This window comes from Pelobates fuscus, chromosome 13 (assembly GCF_036172605.1).
Source record: "Pelobates fuscus isolate aPelFus1 chromosome 13, aPelFus1.pri, whole genome shotgun sequence".
Lineage (NCBI taxonomy): Eukaryota > Metazoa > Chordata > Amphibia > Anura > Pelobatidae > Pelobates > Pelobates fuscus.
Genome location: NC_086329.1, coordinates 92,216,647 through 92,243,917, shown reverse-complemented (window position 1 = coordinate 92,243,917; position 27,271 = coordinate 92,216,647). Strand labels below are relative to the sequence as shown.

Here is a 27,271-nt window from a genome sequence, read left to right as displayed (position 1 = left end):
TATAAAACTGATTAATATAAATAATATACTTTTATTTCCTTGATTTAAAACTATTGTATCCAGTATAACTTCCTCTTTAATAAGATAAACTTTATAGAAAACATTGCAATGAGGTCTAACCATAGCACTCATATTTGTGGACATATTTCCTTGTGATATGTACCAACCCATTAAAATCTCTCCATATTGCTGAACCATTCTGCTATTTGGCCACCAGAGGGCCTCATTGTCTACTCTCCAGTCACAAAGGATTCTGGGATTGGATTACTTCCTGAATCATGATTCAAAGCTGTAAGTGTTTTGCCGAAGGGGTAGTGGACTAGTTGACTGTTCTCCCGGCAGAGGTGGTACAATAAGATAGAGCTGTACTGTACCTCTTCACATTCTGTTAATTGATGAATGGTTTGTTTGTCTCCAAACATGGTCTGAGGCTATGACAGCAGGTAGGAGGAAGGTATATCTGTCTGCAGACCTGTGTGCTTGTGATTGTGTGCCTTTTATGAGCTATTTTAATGGTAACCCTCCTCACTGTTTATTAATATTATAAATATGATTACCCAGATTTGCATAAAATGCCAGCCTTGTCTGGCACAGCCTGGTACACAGTACAACATCTAAATGTGGAACAGTCCCATAATTTCTTGCATGTTCAGAGAACCAGGTAAAATGAAGAAGTGGTAATTAATATTAATATTATTTCTTCTGTTGCTCAACTTATTTTAGTAAGTGTTTTCATAATATTTAATGGCTTTTAAGGAAGCTTTATTATTTCTCTAGTGCCAGTATATAACACAGGACTGTAAGATAGATGTGCAGGAACAGAAGGTAGTGAGGGCCCTGATCAAATAAAGCTTATATTTAAAGCAGAAATTGCAAACTTTGCACCCCACACCCCCATGCCCCAGCCAGATGTTGATGGCCTACAACTCCCAGAATTCTTTGAATGCAAGAGACGGCCAGAGAATCATGGGAGTTTTAGTTCAGCAACATCTGTGATGCCGGATTTTGCCGTCCATTTTAGAAATGCCAATAAAAAAAATGTTCGTTTTTGTCTTTTAGGTTGTACCAGTGAAAAGAAGATCTAAATAATGCACTTCGTTCAACCAGATTGTGAACACACAAAATGGAGTCGGCTAAGCGCGTTCTTGTTTATCTGAGTAAGGAGAGTTCTCTGCTGCAATGTGCAAAGTTCGTCCAGGTGCGTAACACTCTTTCTTCTGACCGTACGCTCTATCGAGATACACTTGTTAGCTAATCTGTGCTATCTTTGCTGTGGGTTTGCAGAGGAAGCAGGGAAGTTCCAGAGATTGCCTTGGCGCGATGGCAGGATAAATTGCTTAACAAACATAACAAACAAACAAAAAAGCTAAAATAATTATTGGTGGGTAATTTTGATATTGTCATGGTTCTTTTGTAACTGCTACGCATTTTGAATCTGGGAGAAGTAGTGTTTCATTTTTTTTCCAATGGAGAACGCTGCTAGAGGCAGGGTATGATCTATGATATCTGGGTGACGTCTCACAGTAGCTTAGATGTTACGTGTTTAGACAGTATTATTGTTTACTAAACGACCACATGAAGTGTTTCTGTATTTCAGAGCATAACGGGGTACTACTCTGGGGGTCAGCAGAACAAGGTGTTTGTAAATTGTGGACTGGAGCAGAACCGGTTCATTATATCGGATCAGCAATTCAGCAACTCCATTAGCGTTCAGTTAAAGGTAAATCATGAAACTAATCACCATACCACCAGTGTCCATGCCAAAGGCAGAACTTTGACTTTTTCCAGTATGGAAGAAGCTATGATTTCCTTCTGTGGATCATCATGGTGGTTGTGCTTTGTATATTTGATGGCACAGATCACCGTGCATATTACTGTGACACACAGCTGAGAGCACTGGTTTATTTCTTAACACTATATTGAACAAGGACAGCACTTACTAGCCAGCAGAACTTGTAGCATTAAGTAGCATTGCTATGCAGCCCTGTGCCACCAGGTAACTATGCAGTAGAGCCCTATGCCTATTGGTGTATTGTGCTCAGAAACATGCCAGCACTGTTGACCCTGTGCATTTGTTTAACCAATAACTTATAACTGATATTGCTGCATTCTATTTCCATTGTGATTCAGATACTGTGTATAAAATAATTTTTATACACTTGTTCTTGTTCCAAACTGTGAGCATTCGGAACAGTTTTATTGGGGGCACCCAACGACTTTTTTTTAAATTAGTTATATTAAGAGTATTTGGCATGGAAGAATAGTAAAGATCGAAATGTAAGGTAAAGGAATATAAAACCTCACCAAATACTGCAATATCTGTTTCTCTCCTACGGGTTCTTGCATACTTCACCTCCTCAATATACTATTCTTTTTATAATTCAGCTAATTTTTATTGTATTTTAAGTCCTACTGTCCTCTTTTTTTTTTTTTTTTTTAAGAGTCCAGCCTTCTGTCCAATCATGAACATCAGCTCATCGCAAGCTGCATCACTTCCTCAGGAAGTTCGGAATCGAGGTGTGGACGTTGGGGTCGCTGTGCTTCTTCAGTCAATCAACCAGAAAGTTCTTTTAACTAGAAGAACCAAAAACCTGTCCATCTTTCCTAATGTCTGGGTTCCTCCAGGTATCTACAGTCTAAGACTTCTGATTGACATTTGTATGAAAGAATGTTGACATTTCGCTGTGGGAGAAACAAAGATTTCTGTGCCGTCAAGTTTGATGTTGAATTTGTGCATGTGTTCTCTCATTTTAAAAAAAATTGTATTTATATATTTTTTAGGGGGTCACATCGAGTCAGGGGAGCAGGTGAGTGGACAATGAATTTGATGTGCTATATCAGTGGTATTGTAGTTTTCATAACTGTACCACACATAGCAGAATACAGAGTTTCATTTGTAAAACTCTATAAAGCGGTCATCTCCATAAATTAGCCCCATAAAAGTCGATCTAGCATTGACCCACCTCTGCAGGAGCCTATGCCATGTGTTTTATGTCCGCCTGTCTGTCGACAGCTCCTTGAAGCAGGACTAAGGGAGCTGCAGGAAGAGACCGGCTTGCAGATCCACACTGAGAGCATCTCCTGGAGCATGCTGGGACTCTGGGAGGTAAGGTTAACGATTAGTGTTCCATTTTGGAATGTTCAAATTATATAGCCAAACTTTAACTCGGGCTACATTTATGTTGTGTTTACATTACTTTTTATTAAGTGTTTAGTTTTCAGATACCAACCTCCTAGTGTGTTCAGCACCGATCCAATAGTGGTTAATTTGTGGTGAAGTACGTTTTAAACCGTCTTGCTTTTCTAGCAGATGTCATTTGATGTACTATGGGCCAGCATTGCTTGTGATGTGAATTATAAAGATGAAGAACTTTAATTTAAGTACGAACCAGTTGCTTAACCACATTATAGTATGCCTCAAACAGGTCAATTCACGCTCTAATGTCCTATGTTCTTCCCACAGTCTGCATTCCCTCCCTTGCTGAGTCAAGGACTACCTCGTCGCCACCACATTGTGGTTTACCTCCTAGTTTTATCCAACGAGACACACCAAGAACTGCAGGTACCTTTGCCAACACCTCCCCCTTGCGTTCCAAAGCTTAAAGGACAACTGTCACCTCAAAAATATTTTTTTAATTGTAATTCCTTTCATCATGTTGTGAAAGGAAATATAAATATATATATTTAATGAAATCTGTAAAAATAAAAAGTTAGAAAAACTCCTCCCTACCTATAGTATATGACAGGATCCTTCAACCATATACATACACCTTGGTTCGGCCAGTTTTTGAAAACAGACAGTTAAGTCTCTGTGGTCTTCCTTGCTTCACTCCCTTCACAGAACCATGAAAAACCACAGAGATGAATTGTTTATTTTCAAACACTGCCTGACCCAAGGTGCATGTAACCATACTATAGAGCCTATCTGATTTCATAACTGCCTGATTTCATACACTGTCTGACCCAAGGTGCATGTAACCATACCATAGAGACTGTCTGATTTCATACACTGCCTGACCCAAGGTGCATGTAACCATACCATAGAGACTGTCTGATTTCATACACTGTCTGACCCAAGGTGCATGTAACAATACCATAGAGACTGTTTGATTTCATACACTGTCTGACCCAAGGTACATGTAACAATACCATAGAGACTGTCTGATTTCATACACTGCCTGACCCAAGGTGCATGTAACCATACCATAGAGACTGTCTGTCTGATTTGAAACACTGTCTGACCCAAGGTGCATGTTACAATACCATAGAGACTGTCTGATTTCATACACTGCCTGACCCAAGGTGCATGTAACCATACCATAGAGACTGTCTGTCTGATTTGAAACACTGTCTGACCCAAGGTGCATGTAACCATACCATAGAGACTGTCTGGTTTCAAACACTGCATGACCCAAGGTGCATGTAACCATACCATAGAGACTGTCTGATTTCATACACTGCCTGACCCAAGGTGCATGTAACCATACCATAGAGACTGTCTGATTTCATACACTGTCTGACCCAAGGTGCATGTAACAATACCATAGAGACTGTCTGATTTCATACACTGTCTGACCCAAGGTACATGTAACAATACCATAGAGACTGTCTGATTTCATACACTGTCTGACCCAAGGTGCATGTAACCATACCATAGAGACTGTCTGATTTCAAACACTGTCTGACCCAAGGTGCATGTAACCATACTGTGACGAAGTGCCCTTCGCCACTTCTACCTGGAGAGGACTAATGGCTAGCCTCTTGCCTCATGACTATGGCCCGTCACATCAGCCCATGCTGTAACTTTAACCCCATGGCGATTTGACTGTGGTTGTGGGATCTGAGCGCTGTTCGTATATATTGAGCGCTCAGATCCAAGCTATCTGGAGATTGGTTGAATGTGGGGGTTCTGTACAGTATGATAGGAGTTATGTATTTTTGCTGTTGTTGTGAATAGGGATCTTTTCTGTACTTGGAGATAGTTGGCTTACCACACCCAGTTAAGCCACTTATCTCACACAGCCTAACTCTGTGGAACTGGTTTGGGCAGGAAAAGCCATGCTTGCAGTGATCACAAAGGACTTCGACCTAACTTTTAAACCAATGGAAGGAATTGCCTGAGTTTTGAGTATGTTTGTATTTGGAGTATGCTGATTCTGAAAATGTAAGTTATGTGAATGTGATGTATTCTTTTAAAGTTGTGAATGTTGTGTAAAACTGTGTATTTTCTGCCTGTGATAATTAAGTTAGGCTATTGTGTTGAGATAATTGTATCACAGGCAGAGGGGATGATTTCTGCTTGTATGAATGGGAGTGTTTAGCTGTGTTGTAATGTATTGATTGGTTTGTTCTTCAAAACCTTGTGGGCGGTCCTGTATGTGTAAGACCTCCATAAAAGAAAGCCCTTTAGTGCCAATTAAACAGAACTACTTGACCCTTTCTTGAAGCCTTGGCTCATGCTTGGGGGATGGCATAACTACACTCTTGGGGATTGCTATATCACAATACTCCCCTGAGTATAAGCTCTTGTAAGAGCTTGTTCCTGCTCTCTGGATATAGGAGAGGTCTACCCACTGGAAGCTGGTTCCTTGCCTTGGGTCCAGGGTGGGTGAAAGACGGCGATACCCCGGCGCAGCTGCATTGCTGGAAGTGGGGTCTGCAGTGCTGATGGTGTCGGTTTGAGTGCTTGGAGTCCTCGGCAAGCACTAGGAGCATCGATTAGCGGAGGTACTCGGTTGGAGTGTCAGCGGTCCGTCACACTTACATAGAGACTGTCTGATTTCATACACTGTCTGACCCAAGGTGCATGTAACAATACCATAGAGACTGTCTGATTTCATACACTGTCTGACCCAAGGTGCATGTAACAATACCATAGAGACTGTCTGATTTCATACACTGTCTGACCCAAGGTACATGTAACAATACCATAGAGACTGTCTGATTTCATACACTGTCTGACCCAAGGTGCATGTAACCATACCATAGAGACTGTTTGATTTCATACACTGTCTGACCCAAGGTGCATGTAACAATACCATAGAGACTGTCTGATTTCAAACACTGTCTGACCCAAGGTGCATGTAACAATACCATAGAGACTGTTTGATTTCATACACTGTCTGACCCAAGGTGCATGTAACAATACCATAGAGACTGTCTGATTTCATACACTGTCTGACCCAAGGTGCATGTAACAATACCATAGAGACTGTCTGGTTTCAAACACTGCCTGACCCAAGGTGCATGTAACCATACCATAGAGACTGTCTGATTTCATACACTGTCTGACCCAAGGTGCATGTAACAATACCATAGAGACTGTCTGATTTCAAACACTGCCTGACCCAAGGTGCATGTAACCATACCATAGAGACTGTCTGATTTCATACACTGTCTGACCCAAGGTGCATGTAACCATACCATAGAGACTGTCTGATTTCATACACTGTCTGACCCAAGGTGCATGTAACAATACCATAGAGACTGTTTGATTTCATACACTGTCTGACCCAAGGTGCATGTAACAATACCATAGAGACTGTCTGATTTCATACACTGTCTGACCCAAGGTGCATGTAACAATACCATAGAGACTGTCTGATTTCATACACTGTCTGACCCAAGGTGCATGTAACAATACCATAGAGACTGTCTGATTTCATACACTGCCTGACCCAAGGTGCATGTAACCATACCATAGAGACTGTCTGATTTCATACACTGCCTGACCCAAGGTGCATGTAACAATACCATAGAGACTGTCTGATTTCATACACTGCCTGACCCAAGGTGCATGTAACAATACCATAGAGACTGTCTGATTTCATACACTGTCTGACCCAAGGTGCATGTAACAATACCATAGAGACTGTCTGATTTCATACACTGTCTGACCCAAGGTGCATGTAACAATACCATAGAGACTGTCTGATTTCATACACTGTCTGACCCAAGGTGCATGTAACCATACCATAGAGACTGTCTGATTTCATACACTGTCTGACCCAAGGTACATGTAACCATACCATAGAGACTGTCTGATTTCATACACTGTCTGACCCAAGGTGCATGTAACAATACCATAGAGACTGTCTGATTTCATACACTGTCTGACCCAAGGTGCATGTAACCATACCATAGAGACTGTCTGATTTCATACACTGTCTGACCCAAGGTGCATGTAACAATACCATAGAGACTGTCTGATTTCATACACTGCATGACCCAAGGTGCATGTAACAATACCATAGAGACTGTCTGATTTCATACACTGTCTGACCCAAGGTGCATGTAACCATACCATAGAGACTGTCTGATTTCATACACTGTCTGACCCAAGGTGCATGTAACTATACCATAGAGACTGTCTGATTTCATACACTGCCTGACCCAAGGTGCATGTAACCATACCATAGAGACTGTCTGATTTCAAACACTGTCTGACCCAAGGTGCATGTAACAATACCATAGAGACTGTCTGATTTCAAACACTGTCTGACCCAAGGTGCATGTAACCATACCATAGAGACTGTCTGATTTCATACACTGTCTGACCCAAGGTGCATGTAACAATACCATAGAGACTGTCTGATTTCATACACTGTCTGACCCAAGGTGCATGTAACAATACCATAGAGACTGTCTGACCCAAGGTGCATGTAACTATACCATAGAGACTGTCTGATTTCATACACTGCCTGACCCAAGGTGCATGTAACCATACCATAGAGACTGTCTGATTTCAAACACTGTCTGACCCAAGGTGCATGTAACAATACCATAGAGACTGTCTGATTTCAAACACTGTCTGACCCAAGGTGCATGTAACCATACCATAGAGACTGTCTGATTTCATACACTGTCTGACCCAAGGTGCATGTAACCATACCATAGAGACTGTCTGATTTCATACACTGTCTGACCCAAGGTGCATGTAACAATACCATAGAGACTGTCTGATTTCATACACTGTCTGACCCAAGGTGCATGTAACCATACCATAGAGACTGTCTGATTTCATACACTGTCTGACCCAAGGTGCATGTAACAATACCATAGAGACTGTCTGATTTCATACACTGCATGACCCAAGGTGCATGTAACAATACCATAGAGACTGTCTGATTTCATACACTGTCTGACCCAAGGTGCATGTAACCATACCATAGAGACTGTCTGATTTCATACACTGTCTGACCCAAGGTGCATGTAACTATACCATAGAGACTGTCTGATTTCATACACTGCCTGACCCAAGGTGCATGTAACCATACCATAGAGACTGTCTGATTTCAAACACTGTCTGACCCAAGGTGCATGTAACAATACCATAGAGACTGTCTGATTTCAAACACTGTCTGACCCAAGGTGCATGTAACCATACCATAGAGACTGTCTGATTTCATACACTGTCTGACCCAAGGTGCATGTAACAATACCATAGAGACTGTCTGATTTCATACACTGTCTGACCCAAGGTGCATGTAACAATACCATAGAGACTGTCTGACCCAAGGTGCATGTAACTATACCATAGAGACTGTCTGATTTCATACACTGCCTGACCCAAGGTGCATGTAACCATACCATAGAGACTGTCTGATTTCAAACACTGTCTGACCCAAGGTGCATGTAACAATACCATAGAGACTGTCTGATTTCAAACACTGTCTGACCCAAGGTGCATGTAACAATACCATAGAGACTGTCTGATTTCATACACTGCCTGACCCAAGGTGCATGTAACAATACCATAGAGACTGTCTGATTTCAAACACTGTCTGACCCAAGGTGCATGTAACCATACCATAGAGACTGTCTGATTTCATACACTGTCTGACCCAAGGTGCATGTAACAATACCATAGAGACTGTCTGATTTCATACACTGCCTGACCCAAGGTGCATGTAACAATACCATAGAGACTGTCTGATTTCAAACACTGTCTGACCCAAGGTGCATGTAACAATACCATAGAGACTGTCTGATTTCATACACTGTCTGACCCAAGGTGCATGTAACAATACTATAGAGACTGTCTGATTTCATACACTGTCTGACCCAAGGTGCATGTAACAATACCATAGAGACTGTCTGATTTCATACACTGTCTGACCCAAGGTGCATGTAACAATACCATAGAGACTGTCTGATTTCATACACTGTCTGACCCAAGGTGCATGTAACAATACCATAGAGACTGTCTGATTTCATACACTGCATGACCCAAGGTGCATGTAACAATACCATAGAGACTGTCTGATTTCATACACTGTCTGACCCAAGGTGCATGTAACCATACCATAGAGACTGTCTGATTTCATACACTGTCTGACCCAAGGTGCATGTAACTATACCATAGAGACTGTCTGATTTCATACACTGCCTGACCCAAGGTGCATGTAACCATACCATAGAGACTGTCTGATTTCAAACACTGTCTGACCCAAGGTGCATGTAACAATACCATAGAGACTGTCTGATTTCAAACACTGTCTGACCCAAGGTGCATGTAACCATACCATAGAGACTGTCTGATTTCATACACTGTCTGACCCAAGGTGCATGTAACAATACCATAGAGACTGTCTGATTTCATACACTGTCTGACCCAAGGTGCATGTAACAATACCATAGAGACTGTCTGACCCAAGGTGCATGTAACTATACCATAGAGACTGTCTGATTTCATACACTGCCTGACCCAAGGTGCATGTAACCATACCATAGAGACTGTCTGATTTCAAACACTGTCTGACCCAAGGTGCATGTAACAATACCATAGAGACTGTCTGATTTCAAACACTGTCTGACCCAAGGTGCATGTAACAATACCATAGAGACTGTCTGATTTCATACACTGCCTGACCCAAGGTGCATGTAACAATACCATAGAGACTGTCTGATTTCAAACACTGTCTGACCCAAGGTGCATGTAACCATACCATAGAGACTGTCTGATTTCATACACTGTCTGACCCAAGGTGCATGTAACAATACCATAGAGACTGTCTGATTTCATACACTGCCTGACCCAAGGTGCATGTAACAATACCATAGAGACTGTCTGATTTCAAACACTGTCTGACCCAAGGTGCATGTAACAATACCATAGAGACTGTCTGATTTCATACACTGTCTGACCCAAGGTGCATGTAACAATACTATAGAGACTGTCTGATTTCATACACTGTCTGACCCAAGGTGCATGTAACAATACCATAGAGACTGTCTGATTTCATACACTGTCTGACCCAAGGTGCATGTAACAATACCATAGAGACTGTCTGATTTCATACACTGTCTGACCCAAGGTGCATGTAACAATACCATAGAGACTGTCTGATTTCAAACATTGACCCAAGATGACTGTATGTGGCAGAATGATTGAGTAACTTAGAATACCTGTGCCTCTGAACACAAATCTTATTAAAGCAGTACTGTCTGTTCTAGAGTATTTTGAAAAGGATAAAATATTTATCCAAGATGTAAAAGATTTACATCCTGTCATATACTAAAGATAGGTATGTGTTTTTTTTTTTTTTTTTTAATTTTCTTACATACACTTTAATATATATATATTAATCTCCTTGAAAACTCGATTCAAGTATTTTATTAAAAAATTGTTTTAAAGTGACAGTTGTCCACGATTTCCAAGCCCTGCTTTAAGCTGTAAACACTGAATCAGTACTGCTATATGCTTGATTTAGATGGGGGGTATATCCACTAATAGCTAAGCTGTACAAAATACACCAACATCATAGAATTCTTAAGATTCATTGTGACTGCATTTGGCACGGTTTGCCTGCGCACAACATGATGCAATATATAAATGAGGTGGTGAATTATGGTTAATCTCCCACCAATTAGACCGGGATGCTAAGATTGAAACCCATGGAAACTCAAGAGAGCATATTTGAGGATGAGAAAGGTTCAATCCATGGGTGAAAACAAAAAATGTCCACTTCTGAAAGTGGGGAGGAGTTTGGTCATTCAGGGCATGCAAACCAACACTACAGTAATCCCTTCAAATCAAGCCTGCAGAATACCCAGCTTGCTTACATTGTAGGAAACGTTGTCTCCAGAAGAGCAGGAAGTGAGTGCTTGTGTATGGCTGGATCCCTACCTGGCAGAGCATATTGTTGCAACAGAGGATGGAGAAGAGGATTCAAGGAAGGATATGTCAGACCTGCCAGCCACAATCAGGTAAACTATAGTATTATTTGAAGGACGCATAAAATAGTAAGATCATGCCGAATTAGAGGGATTTTATTTTGTTACAATTGTAATCAAGAGCAGGGTTATTCTGTAAAGTAAGAATTGTTGGGAATTTCAAGTAAATTTAAAATTTAAGGCCAAAGTTCTGGCCATACGTTTGAAATTCACTTTGAATGTCGGACATTTCTCACTTTCATAAATAACCCTGGGCGTTTAATGTTTTTTGGAAATATAAAACATAGATTATGCAAAAGTAGAACATGACTCATAAGATGGATAGATACTGTATTTCAGAACTTTGGTGTTTTGTTTAGGCCATTCAAAATGTTAAATTATTGATAGCCTTTATTTCTTTGTTGAATACAAATATTTCTGTTTTGTTTTGTTTTTTGGTAAATTATAACTCATGCCACGGCCAGTTCCAGAGATAATCAGAACTAAAGTTTGAAATCAAACGACTCACCCCAGCATACCATACTAGTCGCTATTACCTACAAAATAAAAAAAACAACTAAAAGAGTACAAATCCTAATACATAGTCATACACAATAGAGAGAGCATGTATGTAAAGGCATATATACCTAGTATTGTCAAACTGTAACAATCATATTTTGAAAAGTATAAAATATTCATCCAAAAATATTTACATACAACAAAGTGGGGATTACTTTGTCTTCTGTATACGTTGGCGAAATATGCCCATCAGCCATCACTCACGACAGATGGGGTGGGAAAAGCACCTTTTTGTAGGACGTGCAATATGTTCCTGCAATTGCACATGTTTAAGGTTATCTCTCGTAGATGTCTGTTTTGTATTATTACTCATGCATGAGAGTACAGGATGATACGGCTTCTGTTGAAATTTAAGTTTGATGACATAAGTTTGTACGTAAAAAATATCTATCTGAATCTCCACCTTGTGACACAGAATTACATTTTATTGGTGTGACTTCTGGTACAGAAATGGGGTGTTAACAGGGGGGAGAGCGTTAGGGAACTATACCTCCACATTTGTACCCCATTTTCTATTACCCCGTGATGTGTCTTGAAATGCAGACATCACAAATGATTGTCCAAGTTTTTAAAACAGGTTAAAATGATTAGGATAACCCTGGTGACTTTCATATCAAAGTCACAATCAGTATTCCTTACTATTTTGAGGAACGCCGTAGAAAACTGAAACTAAAATATGTTGAACATTGTGTGCCCCACTGATTAATGGTAATTCATGTTTCATGTCTTTTCTCACTTCCCACCCCTGTTCAGTTTTTTTCTTTTTCATATTAACAGTATGATCTATAAATGTCAACCAACCAGAGACCTTGTCTAATTGAATGTCATCTTCTCGTTAACAGCATCACAGAAGTAAAGGCTGGTTCTCTGACACAGGTAGATAGCACTGTGGAAACATTCCTGAACCGGGCACCGTCTGACGGGGCAGATATAGAACGAGTCAGCACTGGCACCAAATATTCTCTGAGATTGTGGCTGGACACGCTATCAAAACAACGTTAAAAGAGTTTGTTCCGTGAGAATACTACTGCACAAAAGCATATTCCTTTGCAAGGCAACAACTTCTTCAGTAAATTCTTACCTAGCCAATAAAGTTATAAGAAGTGGTTTAGACAAAGGACATGAAAAAGTTTGAACAAATAAAGTTTTATTTACGTTACCACATTTTGTTTAATTATTTATTTTTCTGATGGAAGAATTTTTCACGGAAATAAATCCTACCACTAAGTTTTCCTTTTGCTTATGAGTAAAAACCAGGGAGCCAAAATACAGATAACACTATATATATATTTACATACAGAAATCTGTGCAACAAAAATGTCATCATCCTACAGCCTTAATCTATCTTACGCCGCGGGGAACCTGGAATATATGCGATGTCTCTTTCTGATGCTGAAAGAGACAGTACCTTCATTTTACAAATAGAGGCGGGTAGGACTTGTAAATATTGAAAGGTAGATAAATATTTTTGTGTAAAAAAAAAAAAAAAGCAACTGAAAATATATAAATGTATATTTGCATCAATCTCTGTACAATTTTTTGTGTAAATACATTTAGTAGGAAGAAATCATTAGGAAACAAATGGTTTATATACATTAGAACCATACTTATTAATTACAAAATTACAGGAACAAAGGTCAAAGATGGAAGTCAGGAAGGACACGACAGACCTGTTTCAGTTTTGATATTTCATATGCCAATCCGTATCCTGTGTTTGGTTTTAAGAAATGTTAAATTATTAGTGTGAAAGTATTTTCTGATCATATGTTGATTGGTTTTCAGGTTATGGTTGAAAGCATGGTTAGTGAATAGCTCTATCATTTGGAGGATGCAGGTTTTGTATCCTCTGTACATGTTGTAACAGTAGGCTGGAAGCTGTGTCTTAAAATCCTGTAGTTTAATTTGTGAATAGGAAAATCAAAAGTCTCAAGAGCTGTGCTGCGATCAAAACACACGTGGAAACAGGACCATTTCTATAGCTGCCAAAACCAGACCTATAGGTGGAAGCCATTACAGTCACGTGACTTGAGATGTTTATCACGTTTATACATTTGTTTTTGAAAAACCGGGAAGTATCTGATAATGAAAGGAGTACTTTTCTTCCATATGATTGTATTATTATTATAATTTCTGGTGGTTAAGCCTTGTTAAAAGAGATACGCAGAACTTAGGGCTCATGGGGGGAGAAGAAAAAAAAAAGCATTTTTAAATTTTTTTTTTTTTTTTAAAATAAGGATCAAATTATTAATGTTCTATGCCTCCTTTTAAAGTTGATCAATAAAGTAAATACAATAAGATAAAAGGTTTTTTCGTAAATTTGCCCCTTTAATGGTATAGAGCAGTGATGGCGAACCTTTTTGAGCCCGAGTGCCCAAACCGCAATACATGCCAACTTTTTTTTCCTTAAAGTGCCAACACGGCAATTGCGTGTGTGTGTGTGGGGGGGGGGGTGCTGTGTATGAGGGGTAATGTGCGTGTGAGAGGGGTGCTGGGCGGGGGTAAGGGTGCTGTGGGGGGTAGGGGTACTTCGGGGGGGGGTAGGGGTACTGTGTGGGGGGTTTGGGGTACTGCTGGGGGGTAGGGGTACTGTGGGGGGGGGGGTAGGGGTACTGCTGTGGGGGGGTAAGGGTTCTGTGTGGGGGGGTAGGGGTACTGCTGGGGGGGGGGGTAGGGGTGCAGTGGTGGTAAGCACTGCAGGGGGAGGGATCTGTGAATCAGCTCCCCTGTCGTCCCGCGCGATGCTGTGTGGAGCGTTGCCATGGTAACGCTTGGCAACGCTCCACACAGCATCGCGCGGGAGGACAGGGAAGCTGCATCACAGATCCCTCCCCCTGCCTCCCGACCCGGAAGCAGAGTAGGCGCCTGCCGTTTCGGGCAGGCAGGTGCTTACTCTGCATTGATGGTGAACCTATGGCCGCGTGCCCACAGAGAGGGCCCGGCGTGCCATAGGTTCGCCATCACTGGTATAGAGGCTCAAAAAATAAAAGAAAGGCCAAAAATCTAATATCAAGTTATGCTGACCATCGTTTTTAATCATCCCAACTCAGTCAGCTGGTTACTAAAGTCAATTACACATCGTAGGCCGCAACAGCTAAACTTCAAACACAGCTGACATGTAGTTTTTTGTATTTGGCGGTTTTGCCCTACTATATGCAATTCACCGAGTTCCCAACAATTCACACATTAGGAACTAACCGGGACTGTTACGAGTATAAGCTGCTATTTTGTTATTTTCTTTTGGTTGTTCAAATAGTCGGAGGATATATATCCCTTAAGTATTTCTAATCGGTGTCTGTCTTAACACGTTGGTGAGACTGTACATTGGGTCAATTGCCTCTTGGATTATGGGAATGACAGATGCCACTCTATTCGTGTGTAGACTCTGACCACAGACTCAGAGCGGTAGGAAGTTCTGCAATATTTTGTTATGCAGACATCCAAAAATCAGGATTCTAAATTATTAAGCAAATCGTAGCTCTTTGCTTTCGGGTACACCTGCTCTGAAATGCTCTCAAAACATACTTTAATATTACCCATGATTAATGAATGAACCAAGGATATGCAATAGATTGTCTTTTTTAAGTGGGCTCCAATCACTTGGACCAGCGGACACCATTTATTTAAAAGGGCAGTGCTATTAAACCCCCATATAAATTGTACTCTGAAATATCTGTGCTTTATTCTGTCACTGGACTTTTGATTGACAGATGAAAGCTAACCTGAATTGAAAGGAAATGCTTTTGTGGGATTTCACACACCATTTAAACGTCAGAGGGTGAATTATATGGGGTGATGGAACACTGAAGTGACATGTGCTTTATTTTTCTGTAACAATAGAAGGAATTCCTGTACATTCTCAAAATGTCCTTTTGGAAGATAGCTCAGCTCTGGCACTGAAATGCCATACAAGATGGTAGCCACATAGGATTCTGCCAAATAAAAACAGATAAAGACCCATAAGCCACATTAAGGCTACAAAATGACTGAAGCTGTAGTAAATATAGTGCTGAGTTTTCAGAGCCAGGTATATCACCAGCCGTTCCTCAATAATGTAGCCCTGGCTGGCACATCCTTTCTGATAGACTCTTTCAACCTACTTTCTGTCCATTCTCCCTTTCACACGAAAAAGATTCAGTCCAAAGATATGATGTCAGACCGGCACCCTGGCAGTGTGGAGGTGGCACTTTGGGACCCGCTGTGATTCTCCCTCAGAGTGCTGGTGGATACAATGCTGCTTATTCGGCTGGCACTGCTGGGAGGCCCATGAGAGCTTGTGATGGCCTGTGTCAGGGGGCTCATGTAGTGGGTGGGGGTTCTGTACTGAAAGAAATGGCTTAGCGCATCTTGTTCATCCAACGATGTGATGACAGAGGGACTGTAATGCTGAGAGGGAAAGACACAAAATATAAGCAGAATGAAGTGGGCACTAAAAGATCTGTGAGCAAACAGAGCCGAGTCATCTTTCTGGAGAAATGATCACAAGGATTTCTTAACAGAGTTCTTTAAACAGTTGGCTGTTAATTTTATGCATAAAAACAAGCAGCTTCACACATTCTGCCCGGTTGAAGAGAAAATCATTTCTAAAGTCAAGATGGCAAACTGCCAGCTGTAGAGCTGCTCGAGCACTACAATTCCTATAATGCTTTAGCAGCCAACAATAGCCACAGCGCACACACAGATAATAAATCGATCATGTAAACCACAGCAAAGTATGACTTCAGCACACGTCAAGTCAAAAAAAGAAATTCACAACAAATGACGAATCTGTCCTACATAGCTATAAAACACAGGATGGACGCAGTGTAAACTCTGCGTACATTATATTAGGATGCCCTTGATGTGGAATTATTAAAAATTATTATTGTACTTGTATTGAATTATTGTACTAACTCCATTTTAACTCTATACTGTGACTTCTTCCTCCATTTTGTCCTCCTAACCTGACTTCTTCAATCCTCCATTTTGTCCTCATGACTTAACTTGTTCATTTTAAAACTACCTTACGTGACTGAACTTCTCAACCCAATTAGTATAGTAGACAAAAGACTGTGTTTCCTGCAAGGACAAGCACCAGGAGGTGCTGGCTACTCCTTAAACCTTGCTGGCTACTCCTTAGAACTTGTAAGATAATGTAGTTTGAAGGCCACGAGAACACAGTAGTAATGAAATGTTCTATTCATAAGAGACCTTGCACCTGGACATGAAGCCTGACATCATTGACCGTGTAAAATGACGCTCAAGACCCCCTTATCCCCACCCGTGTCCAGAATAATCCCACCTCTGATGGGTGGGCACGGGACTAACCTCTTAATTTTTCGAACCAATAGGTAAGACACTAACCCCGACACTTAACAATTAATCCAATTGATGATGTTTATTTGCTGATATTCTAATAATCAATGATGACGCAAAATGCCTCTTAAAAGGGCCTGCGCGCCCGCTTTTACTTCACTTGCCAATAAACTTTCTCGAAGTTATTTTAACCTGAACCTTGTGTGTCAGACTTAATTACTTCAGCGTATATACGCAATTTAATTTTATTGATTTGGACAGGAACAGATAGACATTTGAACATTTTGGTTTACTTTCAAAAAGTACCATAACACCCTCTGATCAGTGATGGATCAGTACGGTAATATAAACACACTGGAGTATACCCAGCACGTAGGTAGACACCATAAAGGTGCAGAGGGGGGAAGGCTGGAGGCATACATGGCACGGGAAAGTAAACATGATCACGGGAAAAACGCACCCATCCCATGTCTTTTATTTTACTTGTAACAATAATATGTAAAATGTGGAAAGCTATGTAAGACGACATTGTAACTCATTTTGTGTGGAGTGCTGAACTCCTTGTTTAACGTGTCACCGCAGTTGTAGTTGTGCATAGAACAATGGAGACATGCCCCTCTCTTCTAATTTAATCAGAAAAAAAGGGCATTCAGCCCAAGCTGTCTGATGATGTGATCTGCATGACTCTGACCGGCAGAGCCAAGAGATGGTTTGAGACAGATAAAATCCTCACCCTTAAATGTGATTAAAATTTCACAAGCTACTATCTCAAAAACTCCAAAACAAAGCAACTCATGGGTTCAGTACGTCATATGTTATTGCTTAATCCAAAAACATTCTACACAAACACACATAACATTTCCAGATACCATATTATAATATATATATCTCAAGGTACCTACACAGCAATCAGCACATATTCTAAGCTGGAAACTTAGACAGGAAGGACGTGCACACAGAAAAAAAAACATTGCTCGGGGATGTTTTCCCCAAGAAAGCTAGAAGCTCCAGATGTTTCAAGAGTCACATCAAAAGCGTTCACCTGAAAGTATGCAGAATTCAAATGCTGCCAGAGGAAATCAATTATTAATGAATCGTGACAAGGATTTGCTGGTCAGCACTAGACATGTACCTCCTGCGACTTATAGCAAGCAGATAGCAAAGTCAAACACATATTCCAGTCTGAAGGGTTACTTTACTGCGGTTTGATGTGAAGACACTCACCTGATTATCAGACTGCAAGTAGGAATACAAATCCAGTGCTAGGGAGGAAGAGAAGAGGCAGGTTAGGGTTAAATCTCTTTTTTTTTAATTCTTTATTTTTGTCGTGCACGAAATTACCAAAGGGTTAAATCTCTTAACACGTCATTAGACGGACAGATATTTCTTTTAGGGCAGAAATGTAATATGACCAAATAAAACATAGGGGAATAGAAAAACTCTCATTGATTCCTTAATACTGCGCGTTGATCTGCATCTTTAAAGAATGTGGGATCAGAATTATTAGCAATGATGGTTTGCTAGTACTCCTGCCTGCAGGCATTTTGTACGAATAAAACCCACTAGTGCATGGCCTTCCACATAGTGAATTTACCATCCACCATTACACTGTAGTACTGGATCTCCCTAAATGTCGGACTGAAATTCCCACAATTCTGTGGCTTACAAGGCATTAAAGGAACACTCGACAGCCCCAATTAAAAATAAATACAAATCACTGTTTAGTAGATATACCCAAAATGAAAACTTGCATGCATTTAATCATGTATTTTTTTAATTGGGGATATATCTAAAATCTGTTTGCAAAACATGCAGATCTTTTGTTTGCTGCCTTTGCAGGTCCTCCCATTTTAGCCCCACCCAGACATTCTGTGTCTGTCCAATCACAGACTTCCCAATACAGCTTAAAGGACCACTATAGTGCCAGGAAAACACTTGTTTTCCTGCCACTATAGTGCCCTGAGGGTGCCCCCACCCTCAGGGTCCCCCTCCCGCCGGGCTTTGGTGTGAGGAAGGGGTTAAACTTACCTCTTTCTCCAGCGCCGGGCGGGGAGCTCTCCTCTCCGCCTCCGATCCTCCCTTTCGGCTGAATGCGCATGCGCGGCAAGAGCTGCGCGCGCATTCAGCCGGTCTCATAGGAAAGCATTTACAATGCTTTCCTATGGACGCTTGCGTGCTCTCACTGTGATTTTCACAGTGAGAATCACGCAAGCGCCTCTAGCGGCTGTCAGTGAGACAGCCACTAGAGGATTTGGAGGCTGGATTAACCCTATTATAAACATAGCAGTTTCTCTGAAACTGCTATGTTTATAATAAAAAGGGTTAATCCTAGAGGGACCTGGCACCCAGACCACTTCATTAAGCTGAAGTGGTCTGGGTGCCTAGAGTGGTCCTTTAATAAGAAACTTTGCAAGTCTGGTGCTCTCTTGAGGTCAGCTGCATTGAGCCAACAAAACCAGGAAGTAACATTACCTGCTGTCTGCTTAAAAGAACCAAGGGGCTATAACCAGGTATTTCATAAAAGTGTCAATTTCTATTGAAATCTGCACTTTTTGCAAAATGAAAACAAACAAAGGTTTTCAGCAAGCTAAATTTGTTTAGGGGTCTGGAGTGACCCTTTAAGGGAGTGCACAAGACAGAAAAAAAAATTGTTTTAGAATAATCACATTTTTTTTTTTTTTTTTTAAATCTCTTAAAACACCATGAAGATATAAAATGCAAATGTACACAAGCTACTTTCTATTATCGGAGAACCTGGTTTTCCAGAGGTTTATATGTGCAGGTTCTATGGTTCAGAAATGTGTCAGATACTTTAAAGAAGGCTAGCATTCTAATTGAATGGTAGTGAGCAATAGCCTTGGAGAGTGGCAGTTACCAGTTTTAAACCAAAACATCCAGGTGTCTGGATCAGTGTTCTGACATGCACTGGCTGAGGGGTTGCACAATTAACTAGCTCCTTTACCTTGGAGGTCTTGTGGTCCTGCGTAGGATCGGTGGTAGTCTGGAAGAGTTAGGCCAGATAAGTAATCGGTGCCTATCGTTGTCATGGAAGGACTTCTCAGGACAGAAGATGCCTGGTGGTCAACACTAATTACCCTGTAATAAAAACATCCCTTGTGATTGACACCAACATATGTAGAAGTTTAGCTTTCACTTATTATTTACTCTCAATTATCTCCGGTGTCTAGTGTTACTTTAACAAATATTTGTATTGAATAGGTTTATGAATCCTCTACTTAAATAACCTTTACCAGCTATTCTGGGAGACTATTTGTGTGCCCACCACTCAACAATACCATTTTATTACAAGTCATTGCCAGCCTCACATCCTTCAGTCACCCACTGCACTGTTCCCGGTTTATCCTGCATAACTTTGTGTGTCAATGAAAATATCAGCAATAAACACTCTGCTCCCCTCACCCTTTGGGTCCTGCAGTTGAAGGTATTAGCACAGAGGTTACAGGACATGTTTTTTTGGCTGGGGGCTCTTCTTCATCTGACGAACTGTCCAAGGTCAAGTCGATGATCTCCACTTTTCTCTTGGGTTCTGTGTGGTGTTTAACCTCCGAGTTTACACTGTAAATTGCGCTCGCTGAAACACAGGGAAGATGGTGGTCAGTGCACGGGACCTTCATGGAGGAGTTTCAGTTGTGCACAAGGAACATGTTCTACATTTACAAGACTATGAATGAGACAGGATTGACAGAGCAGGCACTAATGCTTACTTTCTATGCCTCCATAGGATGTAGTTTGGCAGATTTCTGCCTTCTCTTTTTTTGGTTTCATAGGACACCAAGACCCGTCTTCCATGAACTGGATCTCGTCACAGTCTGTGCAGGAATTAAGGATCTCCATGAAGAGACTGCAAAAAGAAGACAGACATAACCACTTGAAATATAAGAAGAAGGACCCAGAAAAGGTTCAGTTTACCTAATTTCCTTTAGGTCAATGACATATCAGGACTGTCATTAGAACGCTACTTCCCTAGTATTATTCTGTGTTCAAACAGGACTGGGAACAGCTCCCAAATAAGGTTAGAATGGGATATGAATATGGAATGGCATACTTGTCCAAGGCACAGTTTGTATTTTGTCCGATAGAGAACATGTTTGCTAGTGGCCATGATGTGTGCTGAAGTGGATCGGCATGTTAGACTAGTGGATCCTACATTACAGCTGACCCTGATCATTACCTAAATGGTAAATGGTACAGCAGGGGAACAGCACCCATCAGAAATATGACATCTACTTTGGCAATATCTGATGAACACAATGTGCCCTTTCAAAAAGAGGAGGGGGGGAGGGGGAGGGAGTCGCCGTGTCACTCCGATAACATGATTCGTGATATACTTACGGTAATTTGTATCATTCCAGAAAGATATTAGACATAATTGAAACAAGTATATAACGAACATTTATTTAGGAGGAATATAGGTGGGCTATTTTTCTACCATTTAGTAGACCTTCCCTTTTCATTGCATTTTTGTTGTTTATACATTTATTTTTGGATGTATGTTCTTTATTCAGTTTGTTATTGGTCACTGGTGGGCATTATTTTGTCTTTGTATAGCCCACTTTTTAGCTCGATCTTTAATAAAGGTTACGTTTTATATCTTTGCTCAGTCTAATTCAGACTGAATTCGTTATCTTTCCATGTATATACTAGTATTAAAAACTTGCATACCAACTTATCCACTACTTTTAGGATACTTAGAAATCCTCCTAGTCTCTTTCCTTCTTTTGCCAGGTTTTCAACAAGGCTCAATTTTTTTTTTTTTTTTAACACACCACTAGCAAAGCACTGGAGATTAGAAATTCTCTTGGACTGTATACTATGGGGCTTGAAGTGGTGAGCATATTTTAAGGACTGGCTAGTAGCATAGGGCTACAGATTACAAGTTCTGTTTTCAAGATCATTTTAAGTATGATTCAAACTTTTTAATTTGCACTGTTCTATTAGAAAGACAAATCAATTCACTATACCAGGAATTCGGAGACATTGACACAGGAATGTGCACATTTTAAGCCAGAATAAATCGATTTGGAGAAATTGATCAGTTTGACTAGTATTCCTATTTGGCTGTTTTGGAATAACGTTTGCAATGTCCTTGTAGATTGTATACAAATTCCAGACTAGTGACTAAACTCCAAACTGGCACAGAAAGCATGCCGCACTCACCCATCAATAATCAGCGTATCATACGGAGCCTTCTTATCGCACACAGGACATGTCCACGTAGGTTTTTTCTCATTCATTTGAAGGTAGAGTGCAGCGTCAAAGCACTGTAGGTGCGTGCAGGTGATGGCTCGGCAAGGGACCGTCAATCGCATCTTACCAAGCTGTATAAATACAGAGACACTTCTTCATGTCTAACATTCACACACGAAGGATTGGTTTTCACAAAATCGCATTACACTCGCCAAATATAAAGTTGGCACGGCTACTGCTGTAAAATGTGCAATCAATAACCTTTCTACAGGCATATTCAACATTCCTATATGTACAAATAGGAGTGTACAAAATAAGAATACTGGGAGCATCCATCTTGCTTTTTATCAGACTACAGTTGAGACGGTGAATGTTGCTGTCAAAGTGTGTGATAAAACAGTTTCAGTTTATTTTCTGTAATTTCCATTCTTCTAATGTCCCATTTTATAGGAAAAGGGTTATATTTTAAATAGTATTCTATAAAGGTAAAATGGCTGCTTTCTGGTATGAAAAGGAATTACTAAGCGGTCATAACATTAACAACTCACATGAAAGAGAACAATGCACGAAGACCTGTATTACGGAAACATAAATAATAAATATCAGAACATCAATCTCGTCTTTAATGACGTGTTGAAGTGTATCCATAGGTTTTGATATTAGATGGCATGATGACTTGCTGTTTGTAAAGTCTGACCCTGATCTGAATGAACTAGACCTGAACAGGACCATGCTAACTATTGACGGACCTTGCTAAATGGTAAGATGGACAGATGTCTATTAGTGATGTATATGGAAACAATGGATCTTGCAGTCAATGAATTGCTGACATAGATATTTAAGTTTTTATAAAAATAAATTAACAAAATTATATTATATATATATATAAACATAAAAAACGTATATATAATCTATCTATCTAGACTGGATTGCTGCATTGTGCGTAGATGCAGGGCATAAGCACATTCTAAATCAAGACTTAGTCGCTAAAGTGTGATCTGTCAAATCTTTGTCTAAAACAGCAGAGATGAAAACTTAGCTAACTTAAAATTAAATTTTTGACAATTCACATTTTAGTGAATAACCGTGAGATGTCATATGTATGCATAAGAAATAGAGATGGTATTAAAAACTTAGCTATATCTGTATATCAGAGTGTTACATAACGGTGTGAAAACGCAAAAAGAAAAATCTGTTATACTGCTTTCTTTGACTTAACTCACCGGACACATCAGAGACACACGAAGGCTTGTGGTTGCAATTTCGCTATCGGGATCAGCGGTCAGTTTCTCTTTGACTAGTAATAAGAATAAAACAAAGTCAGCTACAAACTAGGAGTAGTGTGCCACACGGTACATAAATGCAGATAGAATACTGAAATGTCAGTGGCAGGTTGTGCTTCATCTCAATCTTGGCAAGGTTGCCTTGAATGCTTACTGAGAGCCCGAGAATGGTCCGGATTCCGGATTCCTTTGGCGCGGAGTTTTTGCAGTAATGTTACGGATGTCAGCTGCTTCACCAGATACAAGGATAGAGAGTAGTTCTGCAAAGGGAAATGTGAAAGGGACAATGTAATTAAAACATTTAGGTATTGGCCTAATGGTACTGAAATTCAGGTTGTCCAAATGCTGGCCGACAACTCCCACACATCTTTGCTTGTCAATAACTACTGACAAAAGAGGGGGGCGGGGCCGGACCGCCATGCTGATCGGTCGCATGGCGGAGAGGCTCCGGAGGAACCGGGCCTTTAAGCCACAACCAGCAGATAACCTTACCTGAACGGAGCCTGACAATACCCACACAGCGGTGGGAGAGGTTGCGGATCCCCGAGATCGGGAGTTTCGGGGCCCCCACGGGAGGCGCGAGACTTCGGGGGCTGCGGCCTACCCTGGGGGGAGCGGGGTGGACGGCCGCTGCCCTGTCTCCCCACCACACTGCCACACGCTATAAGGATGGGGGCTTGCCGGCCCTGTTCCCCCCCCCTCTGGGCCGGGGGGGTCATCCCGGTCCCCACTGGGACGAAATCGAGCCGACTAAAGGGCGCTGAATACCCAGGTCCCACAAACAAAGATGGCGGCGACACGGAGCACCTAACCAAACGCTTTGGCAAAATAGAACCATGCCGCTGACCTTACCAAAGGGCACAGCGGGTAAGCAGTGAACCCCGACTGGAGAGCGAAGGGACCAAGTGAACCACCGTACCCATGGCCTGCAACGCGCACCTTCCTGGCCGACATATGCAATACTCACCTAAGATGACCCCAAGCAACAACCACCATGCAGTACAGCAGCATTCTTGCCGGAGACCAACTTTATCTGAAGCAATCAACGCTGAAAGATATTGGGACTGTCAGAGCCTCGTGATCCGCAGTTCCAAGAAGCTGGCTACATTACAGATATATATATTATTGTTTTTCACCTTTTGTTACTACCATGTATAGCCTATTCCTGTTTAAGCATAATTAGCGACCACTGCTTATTTTAAATACTCTATCATACAGAGAAAAAAAAAAAAAAATAACTACTGACAAAGGGTTCTGGGAGTTACATAGTTTGCTGCCAGCTGAAGGTATATACACTGAACAAAATTATAAACGCAACCCTTTTGTTTTTGCCCCCATTTTTCACGAGCTTATCTCAAAGATCTAAGACTTTTTCTATGTACACAAAAAGCCTTTTTTTCCCTCAAATATTGTTCACTAATTTGTCTAAATCTGTGGTAGTGAGCACTTCTCCTTTGCCGAGATAATCCATCCACCTCACAGGTGTGGCATATCAAGATGCTGATTAGACAGCGTGATTATTGCACAGGTGTGCCTTAGGCTGGCCACAATAAAAGGCCCTCTAAAATGTGCAGTTTTATCACACAGCACAATGCCACAAATGTTGCAAGTTTTGAGGGAGCGTGAAATTGGCATGCTGACTGCAGGATTATCCACCAGAACTGTTGTCCGTGAATTGAATGTTCATTTCTCTACCATAAGCCGTGTCCAATATAGTAAAACTGCACATTTTAGAGTGGCCTTTTATTTTGGCCAGCCTTGGGCACACCTGTGCAAAGGAGAAGTGCTAACTAACACAGATTTAGACAGATTTGTGAACAATATTTGAGAGAAATAGGCCTTTTGTGCAGATAGAAAAAGTCTTAGATCTGTGAGTTCAGCTCATAAAAAATGGGGCAAAGACAAAAGCGTTGCTTTTATAATTTTGTTTAGTGTACATACATATATATCGGACAACAAGAAGGCAAAGTTAGCTGTACCTATAATCTTACCACACAGAAGACAAACACCCTGGGCATGATAAAACATGAATAGGAAAATCACTTACTCTGCCAAACTCAGAGGACCAATTCACCACAATGGTGTTGGGTATTGTTGAGGTCAATCGGACGAGTGGAGAAATATTAATGGGCCTGCTCGGCCGTTTTGGTTCAGCTCCATTCTTTGTGGGAGGTAAGTAGCCCTAGAGGAAGAAGAGGGAATTAACATGAATATATAAATAAAAGTAGCTCAGCCCTTGCAGGGAATAACCTAACATGTAACTCAGAACTAGGAATAACACTTCTGCTCTATACAACGGAGCACGAAATGATAAGGTATTGTGTTCAGTTCTATAGAGCAGATCTCCAGGAGGATATAGAGAGGTAGTGATAGCACTTTATAGTAGGGATCGACCGATTATCGGTTTTACCGATATAATCGGCCGATATTCGGTATTTTCGGCAATATCGGTATCGGCCAATAGGGATACCGATATTGCCGATAATACCTCCCAGGACCGCCAGGCTCATTACAAGCCTGGCGGTCCTGGGGGGGCGGGCAGCAAGCATTTACTCACCTCCCAGCAACTCCTCCAGCTCCCCAGTGTAAATCTCGCGAGACCCGCGGCCAGCTCTGACGGCCGCGGGTCTCGCGAGATTTACACTGGGGAGCTGGAGGAGCTGCTGGGAGGTGAGTAAACGCTTGCTGCCCGCTCACCCCCCCCCCCCCCAGCAGCCTAAGCCAATGCCACTGACTGCCCCCCCCCCTCCCTGGCAAGGCAAAAAACAGGAGGGGGGACAACATCAAAAAAATTATAATAATTAAACATATAAAAAAAATATTAATTTAATATAAAAAAAAAAAATGCCCCCTCACACACATACACTCTATTATTATACACATACACTACACAAACACACTGTGTATATAATTCAGTGTGTTTGAATAGTGTGTGTGTATATAATGCAGTGTGTGTGTGTGTGTGTGTGTGTGTGTGTGTATAATAATGCAGTGTGTGTTTGAATAGTGTGTGTGTGTGTATATAATGCAGTGTGTGTTTGTATAGTGTGTGTGTATATAATGCAGTGTGTGTGTATAATAATGCAGTGTGTGTTTGTATAGTGTGTGTGTGTATATAATGCAGTGTGTTTGTATTGTGTGTGTATATAATGCAGTGTGTTTGTATAGACACACACTATACAAACACACACTGCATTATATACACACACTATACAAACACACACACTCTGCATTATATAAACACACTACATTCACTATACACACACACTACACAAACACACACACTTTGCATTTAGTATATACAGCATTCACTTTACGCACACTACCCACACACTACACAAACACACTAGACAAATACACACTGCATCCACTACACAAACACACACTGCATCCACAACACAAACACACACTGCATCCACAACACAAACACACACTGCATCCACAACACAAACACACACTGCATCCACAACACAAACACACACTGCATCCACTACACACACACACTAAACAAACACTGCATCCACAACACAAACACACACTAAACAAACACTGCATCCCCTACACACACACACACACACTACACAAACATACACAGCTCCCCTGTCTAAACACACTGCATCCACTACACGTGGCATGTATATTTTGTGCATTTACCTTTAGAAATAGTTTTTATTTTCCAAAATGGTAAATGTACAGAATATCGGCAAATTATATCGGCTATCGGCCTGAAAGTTCACAGAATATCGGTATCGGTA

General features: G+C 41.0%; 3 protein-coding genes across 8 annotated transcripts in view; 1 reads left to right on the top strand and 2 right to left on the bottom strand.

Annotated features, from left to right (window-relative positions):
* The window catches only part of ARHGEF2 (Rho/Rac guanine nucleotide exchange factor 2), a 602,646-nt gene that overhangs the window by 162,816 nt on the left and 412,559 nt on the right, over positions 1–27,271 (bottom strand). The window lies entirely within an intron of this gene.
* Positions 241–12,814, top strand: NUDT17 (nudix hydrolase 17). 4 transcript variants are annotated; one of them, XM_063439484.1, is made up of 9 exons: positions 241–443; positions 1,060–1,198; positions 1,598–1,720; positions 2,442–2,625; positions 2,782–2,807; positions 3,014–3,106; positions 3,464–3,562; positions 11,072–11,208; positions 12,576–12,814. In XM_063439484.1, exons 2-9 carry the CDS (start codon positions 1,124–1,126, stop codon positions 12,733–12,735), a joined length of 897 nt encoding a protein of 298 aa, XP_063295554.1. In that variant the 5' UTR covers positions 241–443; positions 1,060–1,123; the 3' UTR covers positions 12,736–12,814. The 4 variants fall into 4 exon arrangements, with proteins under 4 accessions (XP_063295554.1, XP_063295555.1, XP_063295556.1 ...); XM_063439485.1 differs by having other exon boundaries at positions 241–454; XM_063439486.1 differs by having other exon boundaries at positions 245–291.
* Positions 14,627–27,271, bottom strand: part of PIAS3 (protein inhibitor of activated STAT 3) — a 32,877-nt gene continuing 20,232 nt past the window's right edge. For all 3 annotated transcript variants that reach the window (XM_063440420.1, XM_063440418.1, XM_063440419.1), the window contains exons 6-14: positions 25,564–25,698; positions 23,671–23,776; positions 23,457–23,530; positions 22,204–22,364; positions 20,751–20,887; positions 20,446–20,617; positions 19,988–20,121; positions 18,250–18,287; positions 14,627–16,116 (exon numbers count right to left, since the gene is read on the bottom strand). In XM_063440420.1, coding sequence (XP_063296490.1) covers positions 15,865–16,116; positions 18,250–18,287; positions 19,988–20,121; positions 20,446–20,617; positions 20,751–20,887; positions 22,204–22,364; positions 23,457–23,530; positions 23,671–23,776; positions 25,564–25,698 — 1,209 coding nt within the window. In that variant the 3' untranslated portion in view covers positions 14,627–15,864. The remainder of the gene's footprint in view (positions 16,117–18,249; positions 18,288–19,987; positions 20,122–20,445; positions 20,618–20,750; positions 20,888–22,203; positions 22,365–23,456; positions 23,531–23,670; positions 23,777–25,563; positions 25,699–27,271) is intronic.